Here is a 27,237-nt window from a genome sequence, read left to right as displayed (position 1 = left end):
ATGCACAGTCATTCAGACCGATGGAACAAGGACACTTGATCTCTGTCACTCCTCCAAGGAAGTGTATCTCTCAGAATCTAGGCTAGCACAGCTGGAGCGAAACAGTGAAACATTGTTCAACAAATGCAAAAATAGTTGCTATGTATCAGTGTTATACACACACGTTCACGCCAAACCCCCAGGAGAGGGACACAAACAGCCTGCCTCTTCTGCATTGGGTGCAAAGAAAGCTTCATGCTGGGTTCTAGGGTGCGTCCCCTTTGAGCAAAGATTTGCACCGCATTGTCCTTCCGCATTGCCCATCTCTGAAGTCCTTTGCCTTCTCTTTCCTCAGATAGCCAGCTCAAGGTTGTCTCAGCCTTCCAAGGTTGGTAAACTGAGTACTTAGCCCACTGGGAGGGGCATGTATAGCCTGCATAATTAAACTGTAAACCACCCAGCAAGTGCTTTAAGTGGGATGGGTCAGTATATAAGCAGCACACTTTATGTAAGTATTAAAAGGAAAGGTAAACTGGGAATGTACTATGATCAAGGTTCCCTCTAAGTTGGGCGCATGTGCACGCATGCCTATGCCTCCCTAGGCACAGCTGTCTTCCTCCTCCATACAATGATCGCATTACGTTCCAGTCACAATGGAACCCTGCACGGGGGGGCAGAATTGCATGCACATGCAGGGGGAAAGTTGTGAGAGAGGTGGAGCCACACCAAACAGAGCTGAAAGTTAGTATGTTGACTATGATCAATATTCCCTCTAATTTTCGGTCCCACGGTGTGGGAGACCTGCCACTGGGTTCCGTCCCAAACAGGGAGTAACCAACCAGCTGCCAACTGTCAGTATGCAGCCCCATTGGATTTCTGTGTGTCTGCACAAACACACACATGTGTGCAGCTTAGAGAGAACACTGAATATTATACCTTTTTTGCTGGGACTTGTGTACCAGTGTGTGTGCGCATGCATGTGCGTATATGTGAGTGCAAAGGGTCTAAGAGTGCTTTTGTGGAAATCTGCATAATTTTGACTTCTTTTTGTGACACATTTCCTCTCCTCCGCAATATTTGAAGAGCAACATGCTGAAAATAAATTGCTGCTGACTACTGATCTTTGAACACGAGCATGGTGAAAGCTGCAATGACTCCATTTTAAGGTTATTCAGGATGTTGGGATCTGGTAAAGAGACTAAAGATTTTACAGTGTAAACACAATTGAATCTTGACATCTTCAGCAGATCCTGGTTGGGTTGCAGGTCAGCTATAACATCTCTGAAAGCATGCCACTTTCAAGCGAACCTTCCCTGACCTCCCATTCACCACTGAACATTTGTGAGAGAAACAAAGAGTGCTTCCCACTACCAGATGATCCAGAAATAACCTAGGTTAAGTGCATCTTTGGTTAGACTGTGTCATCGAAGCGACCAACATGAATTTGACCCAACTCTGGGAGGCAGTGGAAGACAGGAGGGCTTGGCGTGTTCTGGTCCATGGGGTCACGAAGAGTCGGACACGACTTAACGACTAAACAAAAACAACGACAAAAGTGCATCTCACTGACCTGAATGCAAACAAGACATTGAGGAGCATTGTATGGAACCTCGTTGCTTCTGGGTATGCTGTCACAAGACTAGGGCTGACATTACAGGTAGATTGCACTGATTGACTCTACTTTAAGATAGAGCGCTCCTGATCATCAATTAGAACTTGTGAACATTCTGTGACATCATAGCAGCTCAACCACTCTTGAAGAATAGGGAGCTTACTGATGAGAATACGTACTAGCAAGTGACCAGGCATTCCTGTGCTTTTTTTACCTTATTAGATATGTAATTTTATGCGTTGCAAAGAATTACTTTATTCAGAAGATGCAGATAACAAAAATATTCCTCCTTCCACTAAGGCTGATGGGACTGTTGCCATGTTATTCTTTCAGTGGAAGAGAGCAAGGTCAAGCTCATTGTATTCGAAGCTCTCGGTAAAGTTCACTTTTATGTTTCTCATGGAGTTCAATCTAATAAAATCCCAAGGATGCAGCAAGGGTACTGGGGGGCTAGCAGGAAGTCTATTCAGCAGGCAAAGATTTCCTGCCACAACAGTCTCAATCTGCTGAATGCCCAGACATCTGAAGCACAAATGAAGGAAACTGCCTTCGTCTGCTCCTACACGGGAAAAAGATCAGCACCAAAGAATGAGACCAGAAATTGCCCAGATTCATAAGAAGCTTGGCGTCACCTAGAGTTTATGACTTTACCGGAACAGCAGAGACATGCTATGCTTAAAAAAAAAATAATAAGAAGAAAGAAGTATTTTCTTACTGAAGGTGATCCATATAGCCAGTTCACTAAAATGCTGATTAAAAAGGATAAGATATATTTATATTGAGATGATATCACAGTGGTTCAGGCAAATGTAACCTACGCAATCCATTCATTTATTTATCCATCCATCTAAAGTAAATTTATGTCATCTTTTCTGCTCTACAACAGCATTCAGTACAGCTGCCAGGAAAATAAATAGAATATAAAGAAAAATGCAGGTATACTTAAAATATACACACAAACCTCCAGCAAATTAAAAAGAAGCCACATCTCCAAGCAGCAGACAAAGGAGTGGCAACTATCAATCCTCTCCAAAGAGATGACAGCCAGCAGAAACCATAATATGGGCACAACTAGAGCGCACAATTGATAGAATGCTCTGGTGCAAAGGATAGTCTTCATCTGGTGTCTATAATGGAGCAAATTTGGCACCAACTGGATTTCCTTTGAAGGGAGTTATGTGGTCAAGGAGTGGTGCCTATGGAGAAAGAATTATCGCTGGGTCAGGTGTTGGAGCTGATAAAGGATTCATGCCAACTTATTTTTCAAGAACAGTATTTAAAAATATTCTCAAAAATCAGAATTTGGCTGGGGGGGAAGCAATAGAGACTAGCATGAGGGCACCTATTCTTCCTTTTGATATTAGGAGACTGGACTAGAGATGGGCACGAACTGAACCACGAACCAGAAAAACTGACGAATCAGGTTAGTTTGTGATTCAGTTCATGACCCAGTTCGGGAATCCTGTTTTACCAAAGCAAAACAAAGCATCAGACTTTTTACCCCTTAGTGCTTAGTTCTGCTTTTGCAATTTGGACGCCCGCTTGCCTGTTCCCTTCCCACTACCCCCGAAACTGACAGCTGCCCTGCCACCAAGCTTATTGGAGAGTGCATGCACAGAAAGAATGAGCCATCTTCCCTTTCCGCAGCAGGCTACTGCCTCTGCACATACACCCATCTATCAGCTGGGCGGCAGGCGCAGGGCGGCAGGCCTGGCTTCTGGAAGGGAAGCTGGCCAACTGTCTCTGATGATGTTGACGGTGGTGGAGGAGGAAAAGAAGCAGGTGGCAGGACCAGGTAGGTTCCAACACAAATCCCCCCAAATAAACCATAAACTGCTTCGTTTTTCAGGGGGTTCATAATGGTTCATGGTTAGCCACAAATCACAGCCATCATACACCACCAGTTTCCCGGTCCATGCCCATTGCTAGACTGGACAGTTTGAGTATTTGGAGAATCATTGCAACCTGTTTCAGGAAAGAATAAATGAGTGGGGGGGGGGAAATGCCTCCTGGAGACTTATATGAGCAGGAAAGAAATTTGGGGGGGGGGGGAATTGTCCCAGGGGACATGGGAATTGTAAAAATTGTCATAGGGGCCACATGGGGCCTCCACCCCACTCTCTTCTTAGACCCACTTAAAATCTTCCATATTCGCTACTGATTTTTCCTTTTCTTGCTAGTAAGGAAAAGAAACAGGGAAATTAACATTGTATTGGCATGGGATTGCTTTCCAGTGCTAACATACTGGATTATTTATCTGGTGTCAGTGATAACACAGTCGTGAGGTGCACAGGATTATAGAGCAGTTTAGAGTTGTAAATTTCATAGAATCCTAAAGAAGGAAGAGATCTTTGCAAGGAGTTCATCCAGTCCCCCAACCCACCGACCCTGAAAGCCAAGGACAGCTACAACACCTGAGAGAGATGCTCATTCTATACTCATAGTCACCTTCTGAGTTAGAGGGGCCCAAGTTTGAGACATTCTGACTTCTAGGATGTCTCTCCTAATAAACAGATGAATTGTAGCTCCCTGGAGTTTTTTTTTCCACCCATAAATTATGAAAAACCCATTGACGATAAGATAACAGTGAGAGTATTCCGTTGGCACCCTTTAGCCTGAACTGATGCCCCCTGAAGTTCTTTTCCTCAGCTTCACACTCTCTTGGGCATCTTCTCTTAGGTGTCTGCCACACTAATTTGCAACACAAACACTTTCCTTCCCTTTGAATTGGACCTAGAAATGAGGACGTAAAGGGGAAATCCAATCACAAAAGGGTGGAGGGACGTGCGGAGCCCTGTCCTGATTGGTCCCACGTCTACAACATTCCTGCCTTATTCCGCGATGGATAGCAAAATGTTTCAGAAAGGCTGAGAAAGATTATGTCCTTCTAACTACGAACTTCACCTGTTTCACCTGCTGGGACAAGGTGTGAATCAGGAAGATGGTGAAACAACCAGCAGCATGTCCCTGACTCTATACGACAGCCAGGAACCTTTATCTGGTTTATCCCACCAGCCATGTGCACCAGTACAGTGGGGTCTCTACTTAAGAACTTAATCCGTATTGGAAGGTGGTTCTCAAGTTGAAAAGTTCTTATGTTGAATCTTCATTTCCCATAGGAATGCATTGAAAACCATTTAATCCGTATCTGCTCTTTTCCGTCCATAGAAACTACAGTGGAACCTCTACTTAAGAACTTAATCCGTTTTGGAATGGAGTTCTTAAGTTGAAACGTTCTTAACTTGAAGCATATCCGTTCTGGCTGTTTTTTTGTTATGTAGAGGTGCGTTCGTACATTGAAGCATTAGTTCCCATAGGAACTCATGCAAAGCTGGTTAATACGTACTCTACCACTAGGGGGAGAATTTTGTTTAACCTAAGATGACCTAAGGTTAAAAAAAGAGCAGGAAAGGTTTTTTTTCCTGTTCTTATCTTGGATTTCTGTTCTCAAGTAGAAGCAAAATTTAGCAAATGGAGCTGTTCTTAAGTTGGATTGTTCTTAAGTAGGGACGTTCTTAAGTAGAGACCCCACTGTATCACCATCTTTGGAAACGAACTTGATGTTTTTGTGTACTTGTTTCATGTGTTGGGTGCGTAGTTCAGTAGATAGCTAATACAAGCTTTCTTCTAGCATATTGTTTCCCAGCCTTAGGTAACCCAGATGTTCTTGGAGTGTAAATCCTAGAAGACTTCACCACACTTGGTTTCTAGGAGTTGCAGTCCAAGAACACATGGATTAGCCCAAGGTTGGGAACCACTGTTCTATGCATCTCATTGCTCCAGGAGGCTCTGCCTCAATAAGTGCATGACACAGTTTTAACACAGGGGAAAAAATACTGGCAATCCAGTATTGGGCAATCCAACACTGAAAGAGGACTATTTAAACGTCTGAGATGAAATAGATAGGAACATATCTGTGCATGATCAAGGCTGTGGAAATTAGCAGGATTATAGGAAAGGAGTATCCCTCATCTCATTCTGCAACTAATTCCTGCTGTCCGTCTGCTATCTTTGGCCTGATCATGCTCTCTTTTCAGAAAGGGAAGAACACAATTTTATTTCTATGAACTACAGCAACCCTGTGATAAGAAAAGAGAAGTATTTTAATGGGTTCTTAAAGGATGGGACTGATAAATACAATTCAGCTGTTTAAAAGTAACTGTAAGTCTGAGACTGACTAGGGAGTTTATAATTGAAATATCTGCCTTAGCGTGATATACATCTATCTGATAAAACAGGGCAGTCAGTGCCAAGTCCTTTGTGGAACTCCACTGTATTGATTACAGCTGAGTTAGATTTGTAATTTCCTTAGTTACATTAGTTCTTAAAAGACAACAGTGTAGTTAAGACCTCGTTCAGTGCAATGGCTACCAACAAATGTTTATTTTATTTATTTATTTTATTTATTTAATTTATATGCCGCCCACACTACCCAGAGGTAGTTGTAAGCTTTACCCAAATTTTGCTCCTTGGACACTCCCTGGATTCAAAATCAGCTGGAAATCTGTGCATTTAAAAATTTGATCAACATTTTATTGTGTGTATACAGTAGGACTGCCATATCCGTGGGATCAGTATCCACGGTTTCACTTATCCACTGTCTGAAAATATTAAAACACATTTTAAAAATGAAACCCATTTACAAGGTGTATTTAGCAAAACTGGCAACTAGAGGGAACCAGAGATTATATTATATACAGTTTTTTTTTAAAATCCAAAAAACCCACCCTGTATTATGTTATATACAGGGGTTTTTAAAATCCAGGGATGCTTTGAAGCATCCGTGGGGAGGGGTTAGGAACCAATCTCCACCTGGATATTGCTGTCCATTATTCAAATTATGTGCACACGCATGCTTTAATCAATTGGAGGCATTTGTCAATCAATGACTCCATCTGAAAAAAAATGAATAGAAAAATACAATGAGATGTCCCTTTTTTAAACAAAATCCATACATAATTGGTGTGGAATGGAAGTGGGAAAAGGCCATGCCTTCGAACTTTCAGAACAGCAGCCAAGAAGCTGATGGCTGAAAAGAAGCTGCTGATGGACTGGCTTGAATGAAATATAACGGCAAACGAACCTCAGGTTCATGTGCACCCTCTGGTGGTTTGCACAAGCTCTGAAAACTAGACTGGTTAGTGGTTGCATAAGAGATCACCAGAGCATATCAGGGATCGCTGGTGAGGGAGAGGGTGGTAGGCAGGTACAGCTAGGAAGAATCCTGTCTGAGACCATATAGGGTCACTGCTGGGCATGGGATTTTTGGAATTTGTGGACTGCAGCCTCCAAATGTCTGGAGGAACTCCTCCAGTCAGATTTCTGGGGGCTTTAATCAAGAAATCAAAATCCTAGCAGGTGCTTTCAAGTTCTTCATGAACTGCTGGATAGCTCAGTGGCTTAGGCATCTGGCTGAAGCTGGGTGTTCGATTCCCCACTGTGCCTTCTAGAGCGAGGCTGCACTTGATGATCCATAGACTCCCTGCAGTTCAAAGGTGGTGGTGGTGGTGGTTGTTCAAAAACACCAGACACAGCCAAAATTATAAAAACATTGACTGGTATTATATAACAGATACAAGTTTTAACAAAAAAACCTAAGTATCCATTAACTATCACCACAGTATGTATGCTGTTCCTAATATTGCTGTTTTTTGTTTGTTTGTTTGTTTTGTAGCTCTGAGGGTATGATTTCTGGGATCTGCAATCGCTTATAGTACTGGTTGAGATTTCTTGATATTGTTCCCAAAGCCCCAGTGACTATGGGGACCACTGAAATGTGTTTCTTCCAGAGGTGAGATGTTTCAATTGCCAGGTCTCTGTACTTTGTTAGTTTTTCCAGTTCTTCATTTTCAACTCTCGCATCACCTGGAAATTGGATGATGATGATTCTGACACTAGCAGACATTTTCATCCTATGAAAAATGGGGAAAGGAAAGGTGGATCTGAACTCCATGGGAGTTATAAGGGTCTGGTAGGGTGTTTTTTTTTAAAGTCTTTCTGTGCAAAGACTTTTGTTGTTGTTTAGTCATTAAGTCATGTCTGACTCTTTGTGACCTCATGGACCAGAGCATGCCAGGCCCTCCTGTCTTCCACTGCCTCCCATAGTTTGGTCTGATTCATGTTGGACACTGTCCAACCATCTTGTCCTCTGTCATCCTCTTCTCCTCTTCACACTTTCCCAACCCTCAGAGTCTTTTCCACGGAGTCTTCTCTTCTCCTGAGATGGCCAAAGTATTGGAGCCTCAGCTTCAGGATCTGTCCTTCCAGTGAGCACTCAGGGTTGAGTGCAAAGACTACCACACCCATAGTAAAATCATAGGGTTGGAAGAGACCTTGGAGGTCTTCTAGTCCAACCCCCTGCCCAAAACAGGAGACCTCACACCATCCTGGAAAGATAGCTGTCCAACCTTTTCTTGAAAACCTCCAGCAATAGGGCACCCACAACGTTGGCAAGCAATTCCTTGAAACTGCTAGGAGTCTGATTTCTTGATGAAAGCCCCTAGAAGCCTACTTGGGGGGATTACTGCAGAGTTAGAGAACCACCTAGCAGATATCCTTTGATTTGTATTCCTGCATTGATCAGGGGATTGGACTTGATGGCCTTATAGGCCCCTTCCAACTTCACTATTCTTATGATTCTATGATCTGGGTGCTGTAGTTCATGAGTTCCAAAAATCCCATACCTAGTCACAGCTGTGATAGAAACCTATATTACCTTGTGTGAAGAGTGCCTGCCCCAGAAGCCTTACATTCTCTTGTTCTGCTCTTCTGTTTTCTTATGGGGTAGTTTGGTATCAGATTATCTTATTTATTTAATAGCATCTTTTCCCACATCTTGTGTTTGCCAAATAACCATTTACCTCTGGAAGCTTAATCCACAATAAACCAGTGTGACTCCAGGGTACCACAAGGCTTCCCTTTGTCTACACTTGGCTTGGTAGAGGAAAGGCCTGCATGGGGAGAACAGAGATACCAAATTGCCTTAATTCCAGCCCGGCTGTTATTAAAACAAAGGCATTATGCTCAAAAACAACCGGCAACAGTAATCCAAATGGTTATTTTCCATTTTATGAAAGATCTTCCCCTTTTCCCAAACTCTAATCCTGGTATTCTGTTGCCGTAGATCTGGATCCCCTTGAGATGTTTTTTGCAAAGCTGAAAGTTCAGGTTGTTCAAATCTGGACATATGCCCAGAGTATTTGACTCAATTAAGTTTTGTCCTCAGATTGTAATTAAAGTAGCAGTGTTGGAACATGCTCAGGACAGAACCTTTAAAAAGAAAAGAAAAGAAAAAAGATGTTCAGAACAGACTTTACAGGGAGGGGAGGGGAAAAGAAAAAGAAATCCAGCTGTGTGTAGCATAAGAGTACACACTGACCCAAGAAATGGCTAAATAGATGGACAGCATTCTGAGAGCAAAGAAAAGTTACTTCTTGGAAAACAGCTCCCAAATTCCCACAACCAACATGCATTCCATCCAGGCTGATGGTGGGATGTTGGGAGTTACAGTCCAAAAAGTAGCTTTTCTGCATTTTGGCTGTGGACTGAATCAACAAGAAGGGGCAAAATTTCTTTTGTTACATGGTGCTGGTGTGTTCGGTGGTAAGACTGGTAGATGGTAGTGGGCACGATGTCCTCCACAGATTTTGGACACCAGATTCCACCTGTCCCCACCAACATGACTAACGTCACATGATTGTGGATGTTGTGTTCGATCTGGAAGGTACTCATAGGTTCACCTTTGGTAAACTCTTTAGTATTTGTATATTTTGCACACAGAAACACCTTGATTGACTCCAGGATCCCAGACAAAACCCAAGGTCAGCTGTGAATGCCTAAACCATTGAGCTGTTCAGCAGTTTGATAATAATTTTAGTTCAGGGCAATTTGCAGGGAACAATGATCAAGAGCTAGCCTAATACTGTTTGTTCTGAAAACCACATTTTCTCTAAGGATGTAGCAGCAATTCAGTCAAGATGGGATCTCTGTAGATCCAGACTGCAGAGCAGACCACATTTTATCATTTTGGTATTGAATGATTTGTTCCAAATAGGAAAGCCACAGAGCTCACCATGAAACCTGGCCTCCTTCTGACATTCTCTTTGCACAGTCCATGCAATGAAGCAGTGCTTGCAGAAGTCAAGTGTATCACATGGAGAGGTGGGGCAAACCATTGTCTAACAGTTCAAGTTCCTTTTGTGGATCATATCTCCACAAGGTCCTAGTTCCCCTCTGTTTGGCACTGGTTAGGCCTGATCTTGATGCCACACATCAAGAAGGATGCTGACAAATTGGAACAAGTTCAGATGAGGGTAACAAGGATAACTAGAAGGCTGGAAACCAAGCCCCCCCCCCCCCAAATGAGGAAATACTGAAGGAACTGGGCATGTTTAGAAGACTGAGGGGAGATACGATAGCGCTCTTCAAATACCTGAAAGGCTGTCATGCAGAGAAGGGGCAGGATCTCTTCTTGATCATCCCCAACTGCAGGACACAAAACAATGGCCTCAAGTTATAGGAAGCCAGATTTTGGTGGAATATCAGGAAAAATGTCCTAACTGTGCAGCAGTGCAGTAATGGAACCAATTACCTTGAGAGGTGATAAGCGCTCCAACCCTGGAGGCATTCAAGAAAAAATTGGACAACCATCTGTCTAATCTTCTTTGTGTATGTGTGTGTGTGTGTGTGTGTATGTGTGTGTGTGTGTGTGTGTGTGTTTGTGTGTTGTGTGTGTGTGTGTGTTGTGTGTGTGTGTGTGTGTGTGTGTGTGTGTGTACTTACTGGCCTTACGGACCCCATCCAACTTTATTATTCTATGAATCTATGATCACAACTCCTAGAATCCTGCAGCCAGCACTGATTTTTGCAAATGCGGCTGAGGATGGGGGTGTGGGGGGAGAGAAAGGCCTTGGCATTCCTCTCTTGTGCTGCCACAGAAAAATCCCATAGCGGTTGAGAGATTTTTCGATGGAGCGCTTCAGTATGCCAAGTCATTCTTTTCCATCCAAGATGTGAAAATGGGCACGTATTTGTTCCATCCTTATGCAAAATGATCTTCCAAACTACTGTACCTCTATTATTATTATTATTTTTATATTCCAACCAGGGAACGGTCTCTGGTCTCCAAATATCTGGTTTGGTTAAGATATGGGAGGAAGAGTGGGAGAAAATCTCTTTCAGCTGTGCCCTCAGAAAACAATGACGTAAGTGAACAGAAGGAGAGGGAGAGACACTAGGATCTCATTGACCCAGGGAAATGACTCCTTCTGAGAGATAATATACCTATTTCAACCCTTGGGACCTTGTTTGAGACCTTTAAGTACTTCTGTTCCTTCAAGGGCTTCCCTTAGTAAACATCTGCTGTGGAGAAACATTGGATTCCAGCTGTTTGCAGCTGTAAAAGCCTTGCATGTCTAATATTTACACAGTGGGGGTTAGAGATTGTATTCACAGCTATATCCCCCCCCCCTCCCGCATTCCCTTCTCTGCTCCATTCCCTCATTAAACAAAACAGCTGGGGGGGATAACTCTGATTGTACTCAATCACAAAGAGACTGATGATAGAGAAAACTGAAGCACTAAGATTCTCAGCCAAGCTATACAAAGGGGGTGGGGGTGGGGGTCAGGCAGCAATTTGCTAAGCTGTTTTATTCAAGTTGTGGCATCTGAGAAAGTCATCTGGATGGGGGCAGGCCGGTGGAAGGGTCAGCACATGAATGATGAGTAGCCTCCTGTCACTCAGCCAGCTTCCAGCTATTGGCACACGTGCAAAACCAACAAAGAAAGTCATTCCAGCACAAGCGCAAGCCACTCTCCTTATTATGAGCATTTGTTCTTCTTTACACACAGCGAGACAGGCCCTTAGATGGTGGATGCTGTAGGGAGGGCACAACAATGGTAGACCCCTCTGGAACCATTCTCCTTTTTTGGCAGACAGAGAGCCAGGGATGTCATGAGCTGTTGTGTGCTCTACACTGAACTGCTGATCTCTGATGCAACTAAATACACTGCCTCATCACTGGTGCTGGAAGTAATGTTCAACTTCCAGTCTGCTTCTGTATGTGGAATAAAGGAGTAGGGAAGGAGGCCCACATAACGAATTGTCTTAAGCCAAAAAATGATCGAAATTCAGAGAATTCAGTGGCACTAAGAAATCAAAAAACAACCAAATCCTTTAGCGATTAGCATTGGTTTTCTCAGTCAAAATTCTGTTTCAAAGATATAAAGAAGGTTATGCACCTATCTATGTCTTTGGTCTTCAGAGATCCAAGGTGGCTCAAGGTCATCCATATGACAGAAACGGCAGCATCTTTCGAAGCAGGAATTCCTTGAGCATGGAAAGGTGTCTGGCTCTCATGGCACGAGCATTCTTATCTCCAGGACTGTACAACTCAGATTGCTGTGTTTTGTGATTGTCCACCAGAAGGTAAACATGGACTTTGTTAGCAAGTTCTGTAGCTCTGGCATAAAGCTCTGGCAAACTGCTATTGTGCTCTAATCACATGCTACCTATCTTGTCTGATTTGAACATAGGTATGAAATGAGAGGAAGGAGAGAAACCTTCAGTATTAGATCTGTGGTGGTAACTCTTTGAATCCACCCACCCAATCACCTTCAGGAGGCAGATAAAACAGAGAACTGTTTCAATTGTCAAGTGATCCTCTAGTCCAGAGGTCTCCAAACTTCAGTTTGTGGGCCACATCTGGCCAGCCTTGCTGTTTTATCCAGCCCATTCCCTTCAGCCATGCATGTGTGCACATGCGGCATGGGGCCTCTGTGTGGGGGGGCATCCCTGTGGGGGGTGCAGGCAGGCATCCATGCGGGGGTGCGTGCACGTGTGCATGTGGCTGCACATACGCATGGACATGCATGCACACACATTCCTTTGGCCCTCAAAAATGTGAAAAATATACAGTGTGGCCCTCATGCTTAAAAGTTTGGAGACCCCTGCTCTAGTTCACCAAGGTTCCCAAATCTTCCCAAAGTAGAGATGGGCAAGAACCGGTTCCTCCCATTCCATCCCAGTTTCTAAAGGTGGCAGCACAGGTGCTGCTGTTCGCCTCTGCACCTCCTCTGACTCACACAGTCACTTGCCAGGCCCAGCTTGCTTGCTTTTTCCACCTGCTCAAATAATCTCCCAGCCATGATCAAGAGTACAGACTCCTCTGCCCTGTCCTTTTGTCTGAGTGGGAGATCAGCCAAGCTGGCAGGGCAGTGAAGCCGGAGCTGTTGCTGATACTGGAAGATCAGTTGAGGAGATGGGGAAAAAACATACAAGCTGGGTCTGGTGAGTGGCCATCTGAGCCGGAGGAAGCGGAAGAGGGGAGCAGGAGCACCTCTAAAGCAGAACTTTATGAACCTGGATGAATTGGTTCATGCCCATCTCTATCCCAAAGCTTTGGGGATGTTGAAGTCCTATTCAGTTCATCTTCCAATGTATAGTAGATTCAGTGTTCCTGTCCATTAATTCTACATCCATCTGTAGGCACCTTGTGATTTACAGATGGATGACTGGTCAACGGAAGGGTTTCCCAACATTCTAGAATGGAACCTTCATATATTTTAGGAACCAATAAGAAGGGGATGCTATCTTTCATCATACACAGAATCTATGATTTCACCTTGACATTGTGAAGCCTGCCATATAGAAGGAGAGGGGTAGGGTTTTAATCCAGAAATGAGCATAAAGGCATGCTTGTGCATTTCTCATTTTACAAATTAACCACAGCTTGAATCATTCTGATCCGAATACCAGGCAATGTCCCAGAATATGTCATTTGCACCGAGCAGCTCTTTTCTCCTGTTCTTTCTTACAAACTGTCCTAGCAAAATGTTTCACAGATCGTTTGGTTAGATCCAGCCGGGCTTGCTTCATATTCTTAGAAGAAATATGAGGGGGAAACAGAGATAACTTGCATCTGGAATCAGGATAAAGCTTTCGCTGCCTTTTTTAAAGCCTTGAGTGTGTGCCCAACCTTGCCTGCAAAGATATTTTTCTCTGGGTTCTTAAATGCAGCCACCAGGTAAATTCAAATCCAATCACTGTCTTTTCTCCGTTTTTAACAAGTTATCAAGAAGTGGAATTAGGCTTTCTGAAGAAGATTAATAGACTGCAAGAATGTAAGCACACATCCAAAAACTCTGCAGGGAATGCAAAAATCCCCCTGTCGCATCAAGCAACATAATAACCAGGGCCATGTTATTTTGGCCCCTGTAGTGACAGATGCCAGAAACACTATTCCCCTAGTAGTAAACACATAAACAGTAGCAAGGTAAGAAAATTCTGCCTTTTCATGAAGCTTAAAAATCTGCTAAATAAATTAACAGTCTCATTTTGCCTAATGATAGAGCCGGTCCTGATATTGGTCTTTCTAGTGTATGGTAACGTCCTCCAACTTGATGATTACCAAATCCCATTGACAGGTTGAGGAAGGCTGCTATTCAGTCTGAAGCAAACAGCCAGGTAATTTGATGGAAAAGGCGGACTTGAGGTCTTGTCCATACAAAATTGGCGAGACAGCAGTCAGCTATGGGCAATTGGCCCCGTATTCTATTGGCAAAATGTCCCGCTCAAATGTCCAATCACCCAACCACTCCGAGCACCAACAGTTATGAATGTTTATAGGCTCCCCAGTCCCTAGAGCGCATTAGGATAGTTTTGAAACAAACACAGGCTGTGCCATTCCACTCACCAGAGTGTACATGCACAAAGGTGTGAATCTGCCTTTTCCAAAACCACATCTGGGACCTCTGGTTGAGCCTCTTCGTTCCATCAGCCCTATGTTTCTCTGGACACAGACACACTGCGAAGCAAGCCTGCATGTGACGCCACACTACGTCAGAAACCTGGACAGCTCTGTGACGAGCTACAGGAGCCGGTGCGCCTCTTGTTTGTACAGTAAAAGTACGACAACAAAGACGGAGCAAAACTTCCATGGACTTCCTCCCATCTCACCCCTGCCTGTGCCAGCAGCACATGGGCTGAATGGAAAACACTGCCAAATATGTGACAGTTATCAAGACCACGCCAACAGTGAGTGTGTGTAGCATGTGTGGCATGCGCAACCACAGGGAAGCTGCACTTTGTATCCCAAGAACATGATGATCCCATAAGAACCATGGGGGGTGTGATGCAGTTTTGGGTTTCCTGCATCCACAGAGCTTGGGAAAGTTACTTTTCTACAATGACAATTCCCGGAATCCCTCCTTAGCTGTGTGGCTTGGGCGTGGAGCTTCCAGAAGTTGGTGGATTATGGGAGTTGTAGTGAAAAACATTTTTCCCCTCCAAGCTCTGACCCATCCACCCAGGTCCACCTGCCACCTTTTCTGGATCCCTCTTCTCTCCCTTCCAGAGAAGTGCATCACCCCAGAGGGATTCCAGGGGGCGTATTTTCATCACCTCTCGGGTTTGGCGTCCGCCTGGACAAGATCAGGAGCAAAAGGAGGGAAAAAGTCGGAGAAAGAAGAGTTGGCAACACTCACCGTCTCTCCGCTGGTTCGAAGCCCGCAAGGCTCGGATGGATCCGCTCTGGGCGCCGGCGGTGGATCCCGGCCGCCTGCACACGCTGGCCCAGATCGCGACGGAAAGGAGGAAGGGGCCAAGGGAGGGCATCGGGACCCTTGAGGCTTGGCACAGGGATCCTTTAGGTTTCAAAACAAAGAAAGAAGAGGCTCTTTCTTTCCTTCGGTCTCGGGGCCGGTGCGGTTGGCAAGACAGATCCCCTCCCGCTCCTTTCGGCGCCTTCTAAAACTCTCCAAAGTAACGAGGTTCCAACGAGAAAGCAACTTGGGGCTGGAGAAAACTCGGAAACCCCTTTTTGCAAGTTCCAGGAACCAGGCGAGACTGGTTGCCCTCCTGGCCACCTTTTTTTTCCCCTCCTGCCCTTCCTGCAAAGAATTACACTCCGGAAAGAAGTGCGATTCTCAACGTGGGGCGCCGCTTCCAGACGGGGTGGGGTGGGAGTGGAGGGGTGGGGGCGGCTTGGCAAGCGGGAGACGCAACGCCCCCCCTGGCCGCCTCCAGCAGCCGCCCGAGTTGGCCGGAATCCCCCCCACCGCGCACCGATCGGACCAGCGGGGCGATCAGGGCCAGCCGGTGGGGTCTTCCCGACGCCCGAGGCGCCCGCGCATCCCTGCCGGGGCGAGGGTCAGGACGGTGGGACAAGCCCGCGGCTCGCTCTGGGCGCGGAGAGTTGAGCAAGGATCGCCGCCGGTTGGGGTTTGTTTGGCGGCTCTCAACCCCCCCCCCCCCCAGCCTCGATCGGAAGGAAAAGACGGCCGCCACGGCTCCGCGGGGAGGAAAAGGAGGAGGCGGCCGCCCAGGCGCCTCGCGCCCCCGGGGGCAAAGGGGGGTGGCGGAGGGAGCAGCTACTAGCTCGGGTGCGGCTCTTGTGGGTCATTTGGGGGGCATTGGGGGTGTCAGGAATACTCAGTAAGAGGCTTTCCTTTTCCTTTGAAAATTTCATTGCCATTCTGATCTGCAGCCTTCAACGCGACCTTGAAAAATATAAGTCTCTAAGGTGCCACACCGTTATGGTCCTTTTCATTTGTTCTTTTTTATTTTTACATGTATGTATGTATGTATGTATGTATGTATGTATGTATGTATGTATGTATGTATGTATGTATGTATGTATGTATGTATGTATGTATGTGTATACACACACACACACACAGAGAGAGAGGTACATATATATATAGGTACATATACATATATACATACATATACAGGTATATGTGTGTTTGTTTGTGTGTGTGTGTGTGTGTGTGTGTGTGTGTATATATATGTATGTATGTATGTATGTATGTATATGTATATATATATATGTATATGTATATGTATATGTATATGTATATGTATGTATGTATGTATACACACACACACACACACACCCCTACCTGTATAGGCGAGATTGAGGCGCGGAGAGAAAGGGGAAAGTTGGATTCCGGAGACCTGGGTTCAAGTCCCTGTTTGGCGGTGAAGATTCTTTCTGAAGGATGGCGGGAGTAAACAACGCCTTAAATATCACCTGCCTCTGCTAGGGCCTCGCTATGTTAGAAGCGACGTGGCAGCACATGACAAGCGTGGAAGAGATCTGGTGAAGCTCAGTGGGTTGGCCCACCCAGGCTAGCAGTTTGAATCCCACTGGTGCCTCCAGGGACAAAGATAGCCAAGGTCACTTGGCACATACGGTATGTGGCTGATGGGTGTTAAGTGCCTTGCATCCCTGTGACCCTGGGCAAGCTGCATGGCCCCAGAGCGCCCCCAAGAAGAGAAACTGGTACACCATTTCACAGTACTTTATATTGGGAAGGGTGCCATTAGAGTCTGCTTGATGTCCTATGGTTATTATTATTGTAGGAAGTTGAAAGGCATGCTTATACAAAGGAATGGAATGTTCAATGGAATGTTCAAATGGTATAATACTTGGAAATGAAAATCTCAAAAAGAAAAAAAAAACAGCCTAATAGACATGATGTAGCACAAGCACTTATGGATGATAAAGAACGGAAGGACCAAATAATATCAGTCAGACTTCAGTTCTATGGTCCGGCTACAGATGCTGACAGAGATGAAGTTGAAAGCTTTCATTCAAGTGTCCAGGAGGAAGTTAAGTGTTTATCAAAACAGGATGTGCTGATATTCTCTTAGCAGAAACAAAACCAGACATTGGCTGTGGCACAGACTATGAATGTTAATATTAAAAACAGAAATAAAGGTGAAGAAGATTAAAGTAATCATATGTGTGTGTTATGTGCCGTGACATTCCCCCCCCCCCCAATGTATGGCAAAATCCCTAAGGGATTCTGAAGTACATGTGATGTTCAAGGAGTAGTTTACCATTGCCACCCCAAAATGAGTTTCCAAGACCAAATGGGGACTGGAAACCATAGTCTCCTAGTGTCTATTTTGACACTATCAGTTCCATCACACTGACTCCCAAATAGTCCCATTGGCATATATATAATTTAAATAACAACGTCTAAAGAGTTCAAAGACTATGAAACAAATAGATTCTTGCTGATGTGGCTCTGGAGGTGGGACTTCAAATGCCTGCTATACCTCCTCTGAGAGGGGTCAGCAGAGATCACCTGGAGTGTGGGCAACTTATGGGGGGGGCGTTTTACTTGCCCTGCCATCTGTACCACCTTGGGCAAAAGTACCTTTCTTGACTTTTAGTCCCCTGAAGCCTGGAACTAGTCTGAGAAACAGGAAGAAGGCAGAAGTCCCTATGCTTTTCCAGAGTTTATACAAAGTCCAGGTGAGAGAACAGACAGGGCAGAAATTCTTTATCACTCACTCTCTTTCCCTTGTTTCTATCTCACAGAGGAAAAAAAAACCCATAGAAAACAAATAAAAGTTAATATCCCAGGGCCCAGAATCCACCAGCCAGCACGAGTTGTGATACAATACTGTAACTTTTCAAAGATCTGAACAAGGACGGTTCGTTTCATTCCTTGTTAACCAAGCTCCAGTAATCTGGAGCTTGGATATCTTGGAGCAGAGAGCTTGGATATCTGGATATCGTCTCTTGCTTTTGGGTCCCAAATTGCTAATTCAAATTAATACTAAAACGTGACCCTTCATATACTTTGTCCCATGGCTGTCCTGTTTCCCTCACACTTCAGAACATGCACACTCTGTTTATTTGTTTTTCCTTGCTTCTCCAATTGGTAACCTCTTTGGGGCAGGAGCCACTTAATGTCTCTCTGTCGGGTCGCATTTTTGTTTGAAGAAGATAATGATCTGGACAACCATAGCTGGATAAGTTACTTTGAAGTAGGAGGAAACCACCCTTTCCCCTGCCTTAAGCTGGACTTTGTTATGAAAGTTGAGCATATCGTCCTTCTGTCAAGAAGCACCTTTGTTCCCTTGGATGATAATGATGATCCTAGTAGTTTAGGGAACCACGTGGGTTTGCAAACAGATCACAAGACTTTGATTATCTTGGCCAGGACCATTGTCTATTTCTTCTTGTGCTCATGTTCTCTTCGTTGCACATGCCCCGCCCTGCCTGGTGCCCCAGCTTGACTCCCTGAATCATTTGAAACTGTCTCTTTGTCCTGTATGGTCATGATTTCTGGTTTAAATGATTCTCATTTAAGAACTCCACCAGGGTCATCCATACTGTAATCACGTCCCATTTTAGATTAAAGCAATAGGGCTCCCTTAGAATGTGCGAGGAAGGTTTATTGGGTTCAGAGTGCATTGCTGTCTGATGGGGAAGGCCGACTGATCATATCATTCTGGTGGTGTTGCGTCAGCTCTGCTACTTACCAGTTTGCATTCTGGTCCAATTCAAAGTACTGGTCTTAAATTTCAATGGTTTTAAGTCCAGCTGACCCGGCTGGTGCCAGGATATCAATAGCAGAGGACCTGCGTATGCCCCTTAACTGTCTGGATACCCAACAGAGAAGAGATGCCCTATAGATACTCTCTTCTAAGATATTTGTGGGTGGGGATGTGCAGATGTTTTTTGTTGCTTGGACAGACAGGGCTTTTTTAAAAAACAGCAACTTTGGACTAATTTAATAAGCAGAATTATTTCTGCTTATGGGTCTTGAAAATGGCACCCAAATCAAGTTGGATTTTCTTGCTAGGGTCTGTGCCCCAGTTGTGCATAGTAACACGCTAGTCCAGATGGGCACTGTATGGCTCTCCCAATGCTGTTGGACTGCAACTCCCATCAGCTGTCATCATTGGCTATCTGGCTGGATCTGATGGGAGCTGCAGTTCCACAATAGCTGGAAGGCTACAAATTCTCTCTCTGGCGTGTAACTATTGCTGGCTGGACAGCTCAGAGGATGACTCCATTGGCCATTTACCGTGAACTTTGTATCAGATTGGACACAAATGAATTTGAATTAAAATCTGGTGATTACACAATGTAAAGCTCAATGCAGGAAAGCCCATTATAGAATGGCTTTTTTATAAGCTGGCAGGGGTGGTTTACATTTGTTCTGATCCAGTTGATGTCACTTTTGTCTGCTTTCTCCCAGTGTGATCACCTGATCTGATGCAACAGGGCACTCACAGGATGCCGGTTCCCCTTAACCACACACACCTGGTCTCCACTGAATCTCTTTCTTTCTTTCTTTCTTTCTTTCTTTCTTTCTTTCTTTCTTTCTTTCTTTCTTTCTTTCTTTCTTTCTTTCTTTCTTTCTTTCTTTCTTTCTTTCCTTCCTTCCTTCCTTCCTTCCTTCCTTCCTTCCTTCCTTCCTTCCTTCCTTCCTTCCTTCCTTCCTTCCTTCCTTTTTCCTTCCTTCCTTCCTTCCTTCCTTCCTTCCTTCCTTCCTTCCTTCCTTCCTTCCTTCCTTCCTTCCTTCCTTCCTTCCTTCCTTCCTTCCTTCCTTCCTTCCTTCCTTCCTTCCTTCCTTCCTTCCTTCCTTCCTTCCTTCCTCAACTCAGTGCTGGAACAGAGTTTTGCTGACACACTTAGTCCTATATTAAAAGGAGAGGTGGAAATTTCCACTTAGCACCTTATTAGCACCGTAAGACAGCTTCTGCTGTTAGGTAAAGGTTGCCGTTGACATTTAGTCCAGTCATGTCCGACTCTAGGGCACGGTGCTCATCCCTGTCTCCAAGCCATAGAGCCAGTGTTTGTCTGAAGACAGTTTCCGTGGTCACGTGGCCAGCACGACTAGACGTGGAATGCCGGTACCTTCCCACTGAGGTGGTACAGTGGACCCTCGACTTACAGACGGCGCGACTTACAGACTTTTCAAATTACATACTTCTCTGGCCGCAAAATTTAGGTTCGACTTGCAGCCAGAGAATTGACTTACAGACCAGAAAAAAAACAAAATGGAACAAAAACGGAACAAAAATGGCTGGTTACGGATTAATCGGTTTTCAATGCATTGTAGGTCAATGGAGACTTGACCTACAGACTTTTTGACCTACAGCCACCATTCCAATAGGGATTAATTCCATAAGTAGAGGGTCCACTGTACCTATTTATCTCCTCGCATTTACATGCTTTTGAACTGCTAGGTTGGCAGGAGCTGGGACACATGACGGGAGCTCACTCCATTGCATGGATTCGATCTTATGACTGCTGGTCTTCTGACCTTGCAGCACAGAGGCTTCTGCGGTTTAACCCACAGCGCCACCACGTCCCTCTGCTGTTAGACCACTCTGCCTTGCTGATGCCTGTCAATTGTTGCCTGGATGGCTATGGTGATTCATCAAGGCAAACCCAATTTGATAAAGCGTGGGTGCACAATAGATCGGACAGTACTTTCTCTGTGCTGTGTAGTCACTCCCTTAGTGACACGGGGCAACTGGTTTTGGAAGCAGAAATCACACATTCAATTTTGTGCTGAGTCATGTAGGAGAAAAGCCAGCCTGTGTGGTCTTGAGTAAATTACGCTATTCGAAAGCACTCCCAGAAGAAAGGAACATTAAAACACGTTGGAGTATTCTACACCTTAAAATGCTTAGAAGGCAAACATATAAGTTTGCATCAGCTTGACAACATGCAATCATATTCATTATACTAATCAAAGATTCAGGTCTTCCCCACCCTCCCTCACTTTGTCCTTTTCAGTTTTTGAAAGAATATCAAAAGACAACTGCCATGTGTGCAAGTGTGGATGAGGGTGTGTTTGTATGCCAAGTTATTATGACCAGTAGAGAAACACTCTTTTTTTTTTTTTTTTTGCCCTGTTTGGCTTTTCTGCTCGACCACATATGGGTTCAACCAAAATAAACAAGACTCATAGCCACATGCCTTTTTAAAATAATAATAATAATAATTTCCACAACAGCACTTTTCTGGCAAAGACTTAAACCTCATGATTGAATCTCAGGAGACCTGGTGTTCAGTCTAGCAGCATAAGCTATAAGCTGGAAGTCCCCTGTTCAACAATCAAGTTTAGCATGTGAATGCAGTGGGTGTGTTTAAGTAAAATGCTGCTCCAGCTCCATTTGCACATATGGAACAGGGAGAATGAATAAAAACAACCTGCCATAGAAGCTTGCTCTAAGTGACTTTGTATCTCACTGAAAAAGCACTATGTAAGGGCACAGTGTTATAATTCTACCAGAATACAATCCACAGTGGCAGGAAATAACACAATGCAAGTGCAGATTCAGAAGCTATATATTTTAGATGGTGATGATGATGATGCCACACCCAACACGAATTTCTACAGAAGAGGCAGGTATGAAAATTCAGCATGTTAGATGTGGCTGAATCTTCTTTGTCTCTATCAGTAAATGTACTGGAACTATGACATCTTTCCAGGAACAGTATATCATTGCAGGCTATGCCTATTGTGATGCAAAGTATGTGAGAGTGGTTTGGTCATAAATGTGGAATTTAGAGGCATTACATTTACCAAAGACCTGCTCCCTCTTTGGTGATATGGACTAACCCAGTGGCCAGTAATTTTGGATCCTTCCTATGGGGTAGGGTGGCCATAGAGACTGTCAGAACAAGCACCTGTACCTCTGAAGCTATCACTGCACCACTATCTTTGCATATTTCATATGGGACACTTAGGTAAACATTAGTATCTTACTGATGAAGTATGAGGTCTCCTGACTTTAAGCCCACTTGTCCATCTAGTAAAGACTTTGGAGTGACACTAAACCTCAATATTCAGACTTGATCTATGCACATGAAGCCTATATGCATTTAGGGGCATGTGACAGCCCTTCCTTGCTGCATTGAACATATGAAAGCTACATTCTGAAACAGGACAGCCTTTTGATCCACAAAAGCTCACATTAAAATATAGCAGTTGGTCTTTAAGGTGCCACCATATTTTTGTCACTTGGATTTTTTGTTGTTGTTGGCTGTTTATTTGCTTGAGTTTGTCTGATATGCTTGCACAGATTAACACAGCTGCATCTTTGAGAGCTCTCTGTCTTTATAACCTTTCTACATAAGCTAGAACTACCACTGTCAGCCCCAGAAACCTGAGTTATGATTTCCATGGAATGGTACTGCAGCTGCTCCATCTGTTGGTTTCACTTGTGAGTGATAATGCAGTGGGAAGGCTTAGAGTGCATGGACCCAACATGCTTAGATAATGACTGAATAGGGTCATTTGTAACTGAATAGTGGTGGAAAGATGCTCTAAGTCCCTTGATTAGTTATGGATGGCTCCCTTGTGTCATTATATTCAATCTTCTTGAAAGTAACTTTCCAAGCTTTGTTTGAAAGCAGCTCCTTAACATGCCTACTTCCAAGCACACCGGTATTGCTTATTTTCAAGGGAAAAGAGCCATTGAGTGCTTTAAGAGGCAACATGCTGACAGTGTGGAGGAGACAAGGTTCTTGCATCTGGTTGAGACTCCCATTGAGGAGGTGCTCCCCAATGAATGCAGACTGTGTTACCACAGAACATAGAGGATGGATGAGCTAATGAAGACCAGCTGTTCCTCCCATCCCATGACATTCAGAGTTTTAGGCAGTGAGGACATAATAGAACAGGGCATAGGTGACCCTATGGATGCTATTGTGGCAGGCTGATGTCCACTCTTTTCTTTGTAGTTGGAGACAGATGTAGGGCTACAGATCTTGTACAGTATGAGAGACAATATTTCATGAAATAGTATCACCCAGAGGGAGATTGTGGGCAGAGCCTCTTAGAGATTGTCTTCATAGTTCCTGGATGAGATGTGGGGAATAAAATGAGCCATGAAGTGTTCAAGTGAGAGATGAACACTTTTTAGTTTATACACATGGAGGAACACTGGACTGAAGTCGAGATGAATGCCTTGACAAATTATGTCCCTTTAAACTGCTTCTGTGTGCTGAGAACATTTGAGTGCACTGTGTGTAACACTTGGATTGTGTCATGACAGCTGGCAAAGCACTTAACATGGAATGTTCCTACATTGATCTTACCGCTCTTTTGCATCCGTGCTATTGATCCTACTGCACATTGCACCTACACTTGGAAGGGAGGGGACTGTGTATCCCTGTGAATTTGAGCAGAAAGAACACTGAGTGTACCAAATGAAATAGAAGAGATACCTGAAACATGTGTTTTGTGTCTTTCAGCCCTTCCCCCATCTCCACAGAGCCAAGCTGCCCTGACAGGCTGGTGGCAGGTCTGCTGCTGCAGCTGCTGAAGGCCAGTTCAGTCTACTGGAAAATAATTACCATTCATAACTTGACTTCTTCTTCTTTGTTCATGTCAGAAGCAATCTAGTGGTGCTTCTGGAGGGAAGGCTCAGCCGACAGTGTGCTGTCATTGCCCAGAGGAAGATGGCCAAATGTGTTAGTAGTCAATGTATTCTCGAAGGCTTTCACAGCCAGGATCTGATGGTTGTTGTGGGTTTTTTCGGGCTCTTTGGCCATGTTCTGAAGGTTGTTCTTCCTGACGTTTCACCAGTCTCTGTGGCCGGCATCTTCAGAGGACTGGAGTAGGAACTCTGTCCATGCTCTGTTGCTATTTGTTGGATAGTTGAGTATTTATAGCTGTGGGAACAGATTTTGTCCTTTTCAGGAGATTGGGTGATCAGCGTGTTTTTGTTGCGGATGTATTGTTGTGATAAGTGGGAGAGATTATCTGTCACTGTGGTTAATGGGTGTCTTTAGCTGGTCTTTTTTGTTCAGTGATCCCTGGTCCTTGTGGTTGGGTAGAGTTCATTGACTTTCTGCAGGCTGTATTTTCCAGTACTGGAAGCCAGGCCTTGTTCAGTTTCAGACTCTCTTCTTTTTTGTTGAAGCTGTGCTGATGTTTATGGATGTCAATGGCTTCCCTGTGCAGTCTAACATAATGATTGCTGATGTTGTCCAATACTTCACTATTTTGAAATAGAATTTCATGTCCAGCTTGACACGAAATTCTATTTCAAATATGGAACCATCAACCATTGTGTTCGTAGTCCTCACATTTGGGGGGGGGGGGTTCCTTCCAGGTTCCCCATGACTTGACTGTAGATAAAAATTATCCTGATATCCTAATGGATATTATACCTGGCTGGATAGCTCAGTGGTTTAAGTGTCTGGCTTCAGAGCCCAATGTTGGGAGTTCAATTCCCCACTGTGCCTACAAGTAGAGCCAGCGTGTGTGTCCTTGAACAAGCTGCACAGTTCCAGGGCATGCCCAGAAGAAGGAAATGGCAACCCATGTCTGAATATTCTCTACCTAGAAAACCTTGAAGAGGGTCACCATGAATCAGAATTGACTTGACAGCACATTATGATTATTATTAAAGGGTATTATTGAGGCCTGAGTAGAAGAGCTGAATGGAGTGAACTTATTTCAGTTTTGTCTATTAGGTTACTGGGTGCAGCCTTAACCTGGCCTGGAGGGCTGGTAGGGAGATGTTACTATAGTCAGTTTCCCATTTTCCCCACAAAAAGACCCAGTTACTCGAATACCAGTTTCAAAGGTACATATGTCATGCTGGTTCAGAAGAGGCAAAACAGGTGTGATGTTGGCATACTGCATAGCTCACTGCTCAGCAGTGTCCCTAGTTCAGCAGGTCTTATAGACAGTGTTGGAGAACTTTTAAGGAGTTCAATATGCATATCAAAATTATCTGGAGAGAGCCCAGGAGTCCAGGGCTACCATAATAAACAGGGAGCTATCTCAGGACATCATTGGCCCAAAACATGTAGAGTCACGGCCTGGGCAAGGTTGACTGGGTGGATCCAGGTTGATAGAGCTGATTGTTTTCAAAAGATGCCATGGTGTACCTGCTTGTGAAGATGATGCAGAGGTAAATAAGAACTAGTTCCCAATCACAAATACCACTCCCTTTTTGAGCAATGTGCCTGAAAGTATCATAGCTTAGAAGAAGTGGATTATCTGAATCTACTTCAGTCTGTTTTCAGGGCAGGATTCCTCCAGGCCAGGATTCCTGCAGAGCAAGTCACCTTCCTGATGACTTGCTCTGGAGGAAAAACAATGGAATGACCATAGTGTCATACTGGACCGGTTCTGCAGGATAAGAGTAAGATGCATAGTGTTAAACAGTTCTGCTATATCTTCAGGGCTACTTCCATAGAGCAAGGCTAAGGAGATATCTGCTCAGTCCCATTAAAATGTTGGGTTCTTGTAGATTCCATTTTAAACCATGGCGTTCAGTATCTGTGAGAAGCCTCTGGCATTTCTGGTGTTTCAGAGCTGTGTAACATTAATAGACTGGTGACAATCAGCTGTAACTTCTTGCCTTCAAAGCCAGACGAGGCTGTACAAGTGCACTACTTGTGTTCCCCTACTGTAGTGGGCTAGAGGTTGGCCAGTAAATAGAAGCTGAATCTTTATAAGATGGACTTTCTGTGGTTTTGTTGTTCCAGGTGTCAGGTCACATGAACAATCTCCTAAAAGTGTATTCGCGAAGGCTTTCACGGCTGGGATCTAATGGTTGTTGTGGGTTTTTCGGGCTCTTCGGCCATGTTCTGAAGGTTGTTCTTCCTAACACTTCGCCAGTCTCTGTGGCCGGCATCTTCACCATGTGCTCTGGTGTAGTTGACTTGGGAGTGGAGTATTTATGACTGTGAGATGGGCTTCTTTTTCTGTAGGTGGGTGATTATTGTGTCTTGTTGTGGGTGCATTGTCTCCTAAAAGCCTTGTAAGTCTTTATAGATGTCTGGATAGCTCAGTGGTTTACGAGTAGGTATCTGGCTGCAGAGCCAGAGACTGGGAGTTTGACTCCGCACAGCGCCTCCTGCAAGAAGAGCCAGGTTGTGCAACTATAGGCAAGCTGCACAAACCCAGGGCAGCTTCAGAAGAAGGGAACAGTAAACTATTTCTGTGTATTTTCAACCTAGAAAACCCTGGAAAGGATTGCCATCAGTTAGAATTGACTTTATGGCAGGCAATTATTATTAGGAAAAACCAGAATCCTGTGTTTGCACACCTTGCATTTTTCCTTAAAAGGGTTAATTCCAGTAAGGAACAGTCTTTCCAATCATATGCAAATTCATCTGGGTATCAAGATCAAGGTATAAGTCTTTTCATTGTTGGAATGATTCCAGGCAACATCAGTTTACAAGCTTTTCAAACTTTATTCATCTACATTGCTTCTGTGCATTGTAGCTTTGAGTAATCTATAGCCTTTAAGCCTCTTACTGGACACACATGAAAAATATTCTAAGTACTCACCCAGCCAAACTAGCTTGAATCTATGGAGGAAAATCCATGATGTCTTTACTGTTACCACCTGCTTCTTAGTGTCTTGTTCCTGGTATCTGTGGTGTTGGCATCTGGTGGAGGGGTATGCAGCATGTATGTATCTCTCACCTTCCTATATTTATATTTCTCTCAGTTTTTAATATTTTTCTGGTGTAGCAAATTGGTATATCAATTTGCTGCTCTATTTGTTGTTTAGTTGTTAATTTGTGTCCGACTCTTTGTGACCCCATGGAGCATGCCAGGCCCTCCCGTCTTCCACTGCCTCCCGGAGTTGGGTCAAATTCATGTTGGCAGCTTCGATGAAACCATCCAGTCATCTCGTCCTCTGTCGTCTCGTCGAGATGGCAGCTCTCTATAAATGGGCAGAAAACATTTAATGAAAATCTCTGTTGCTTTTACCAGAGTGGCAAAGTAGGGCTCCTCTTAATTACAAGGCTAGCAAGTTACCCCAATGGCAGACAGTAGCTTTTGTTTAGATTAACTGAATCTGTACGTCTGCAAGATAAGTAAGTGTAAATTACAGAAGGAGTGGGTTACAGGTC

General features: G+C 44.3%; 1 protein-coding gene across 2 annotated transcripts in view; it reads right to left on the bottom strand.

The window, feature by feature from the left end:
* PDGFD (platelet derived growth factor D) overlaps nt 1-16,026 on the bottom strand; it is a 181,087-nt gene extending 165,061 nt beyond the window's left edge. Inside the window, exon 1 of one of the 2 annotated variants that reach the window (XM_072993640.2) lies at nt 15,074-16,026. In XM_072993640.2, coding sequence (XP_072849741.2) covers nt 15,074-15,203 — 130 coding nt within the window. In that variant the 5' untranslated portion in view covers nt 15,204-16,026. The remainder of the gene's footprint in view (nt 1-15,073) is intronic. The other variant, XM_020815095.3, reaches the window with a different exon arrangement.
* Nucleotides 16,027-27,237: the final 11,211 nt, after the last annotated feature.

This window comes from Pogona vitticeps, chromosome 3 (assembly GCF_051106095.1).
Source record: "Pogona vitticeps strain Pit_001003342236 chromosome 3, PviZW2.1, whole genome shotgun sequence".
In the NCBI taxonomy this organism is placed as follows: Eukaryota; Metazoa; Chordata; class Lepidosauria; order Squamata; family Agamidae; genus Pogona; species Pogona vitticeps.
Note: the sequence above shows the minus strand (reverse complement) of the source record. Positions and strands in the feature narration are given on the sequence as shown.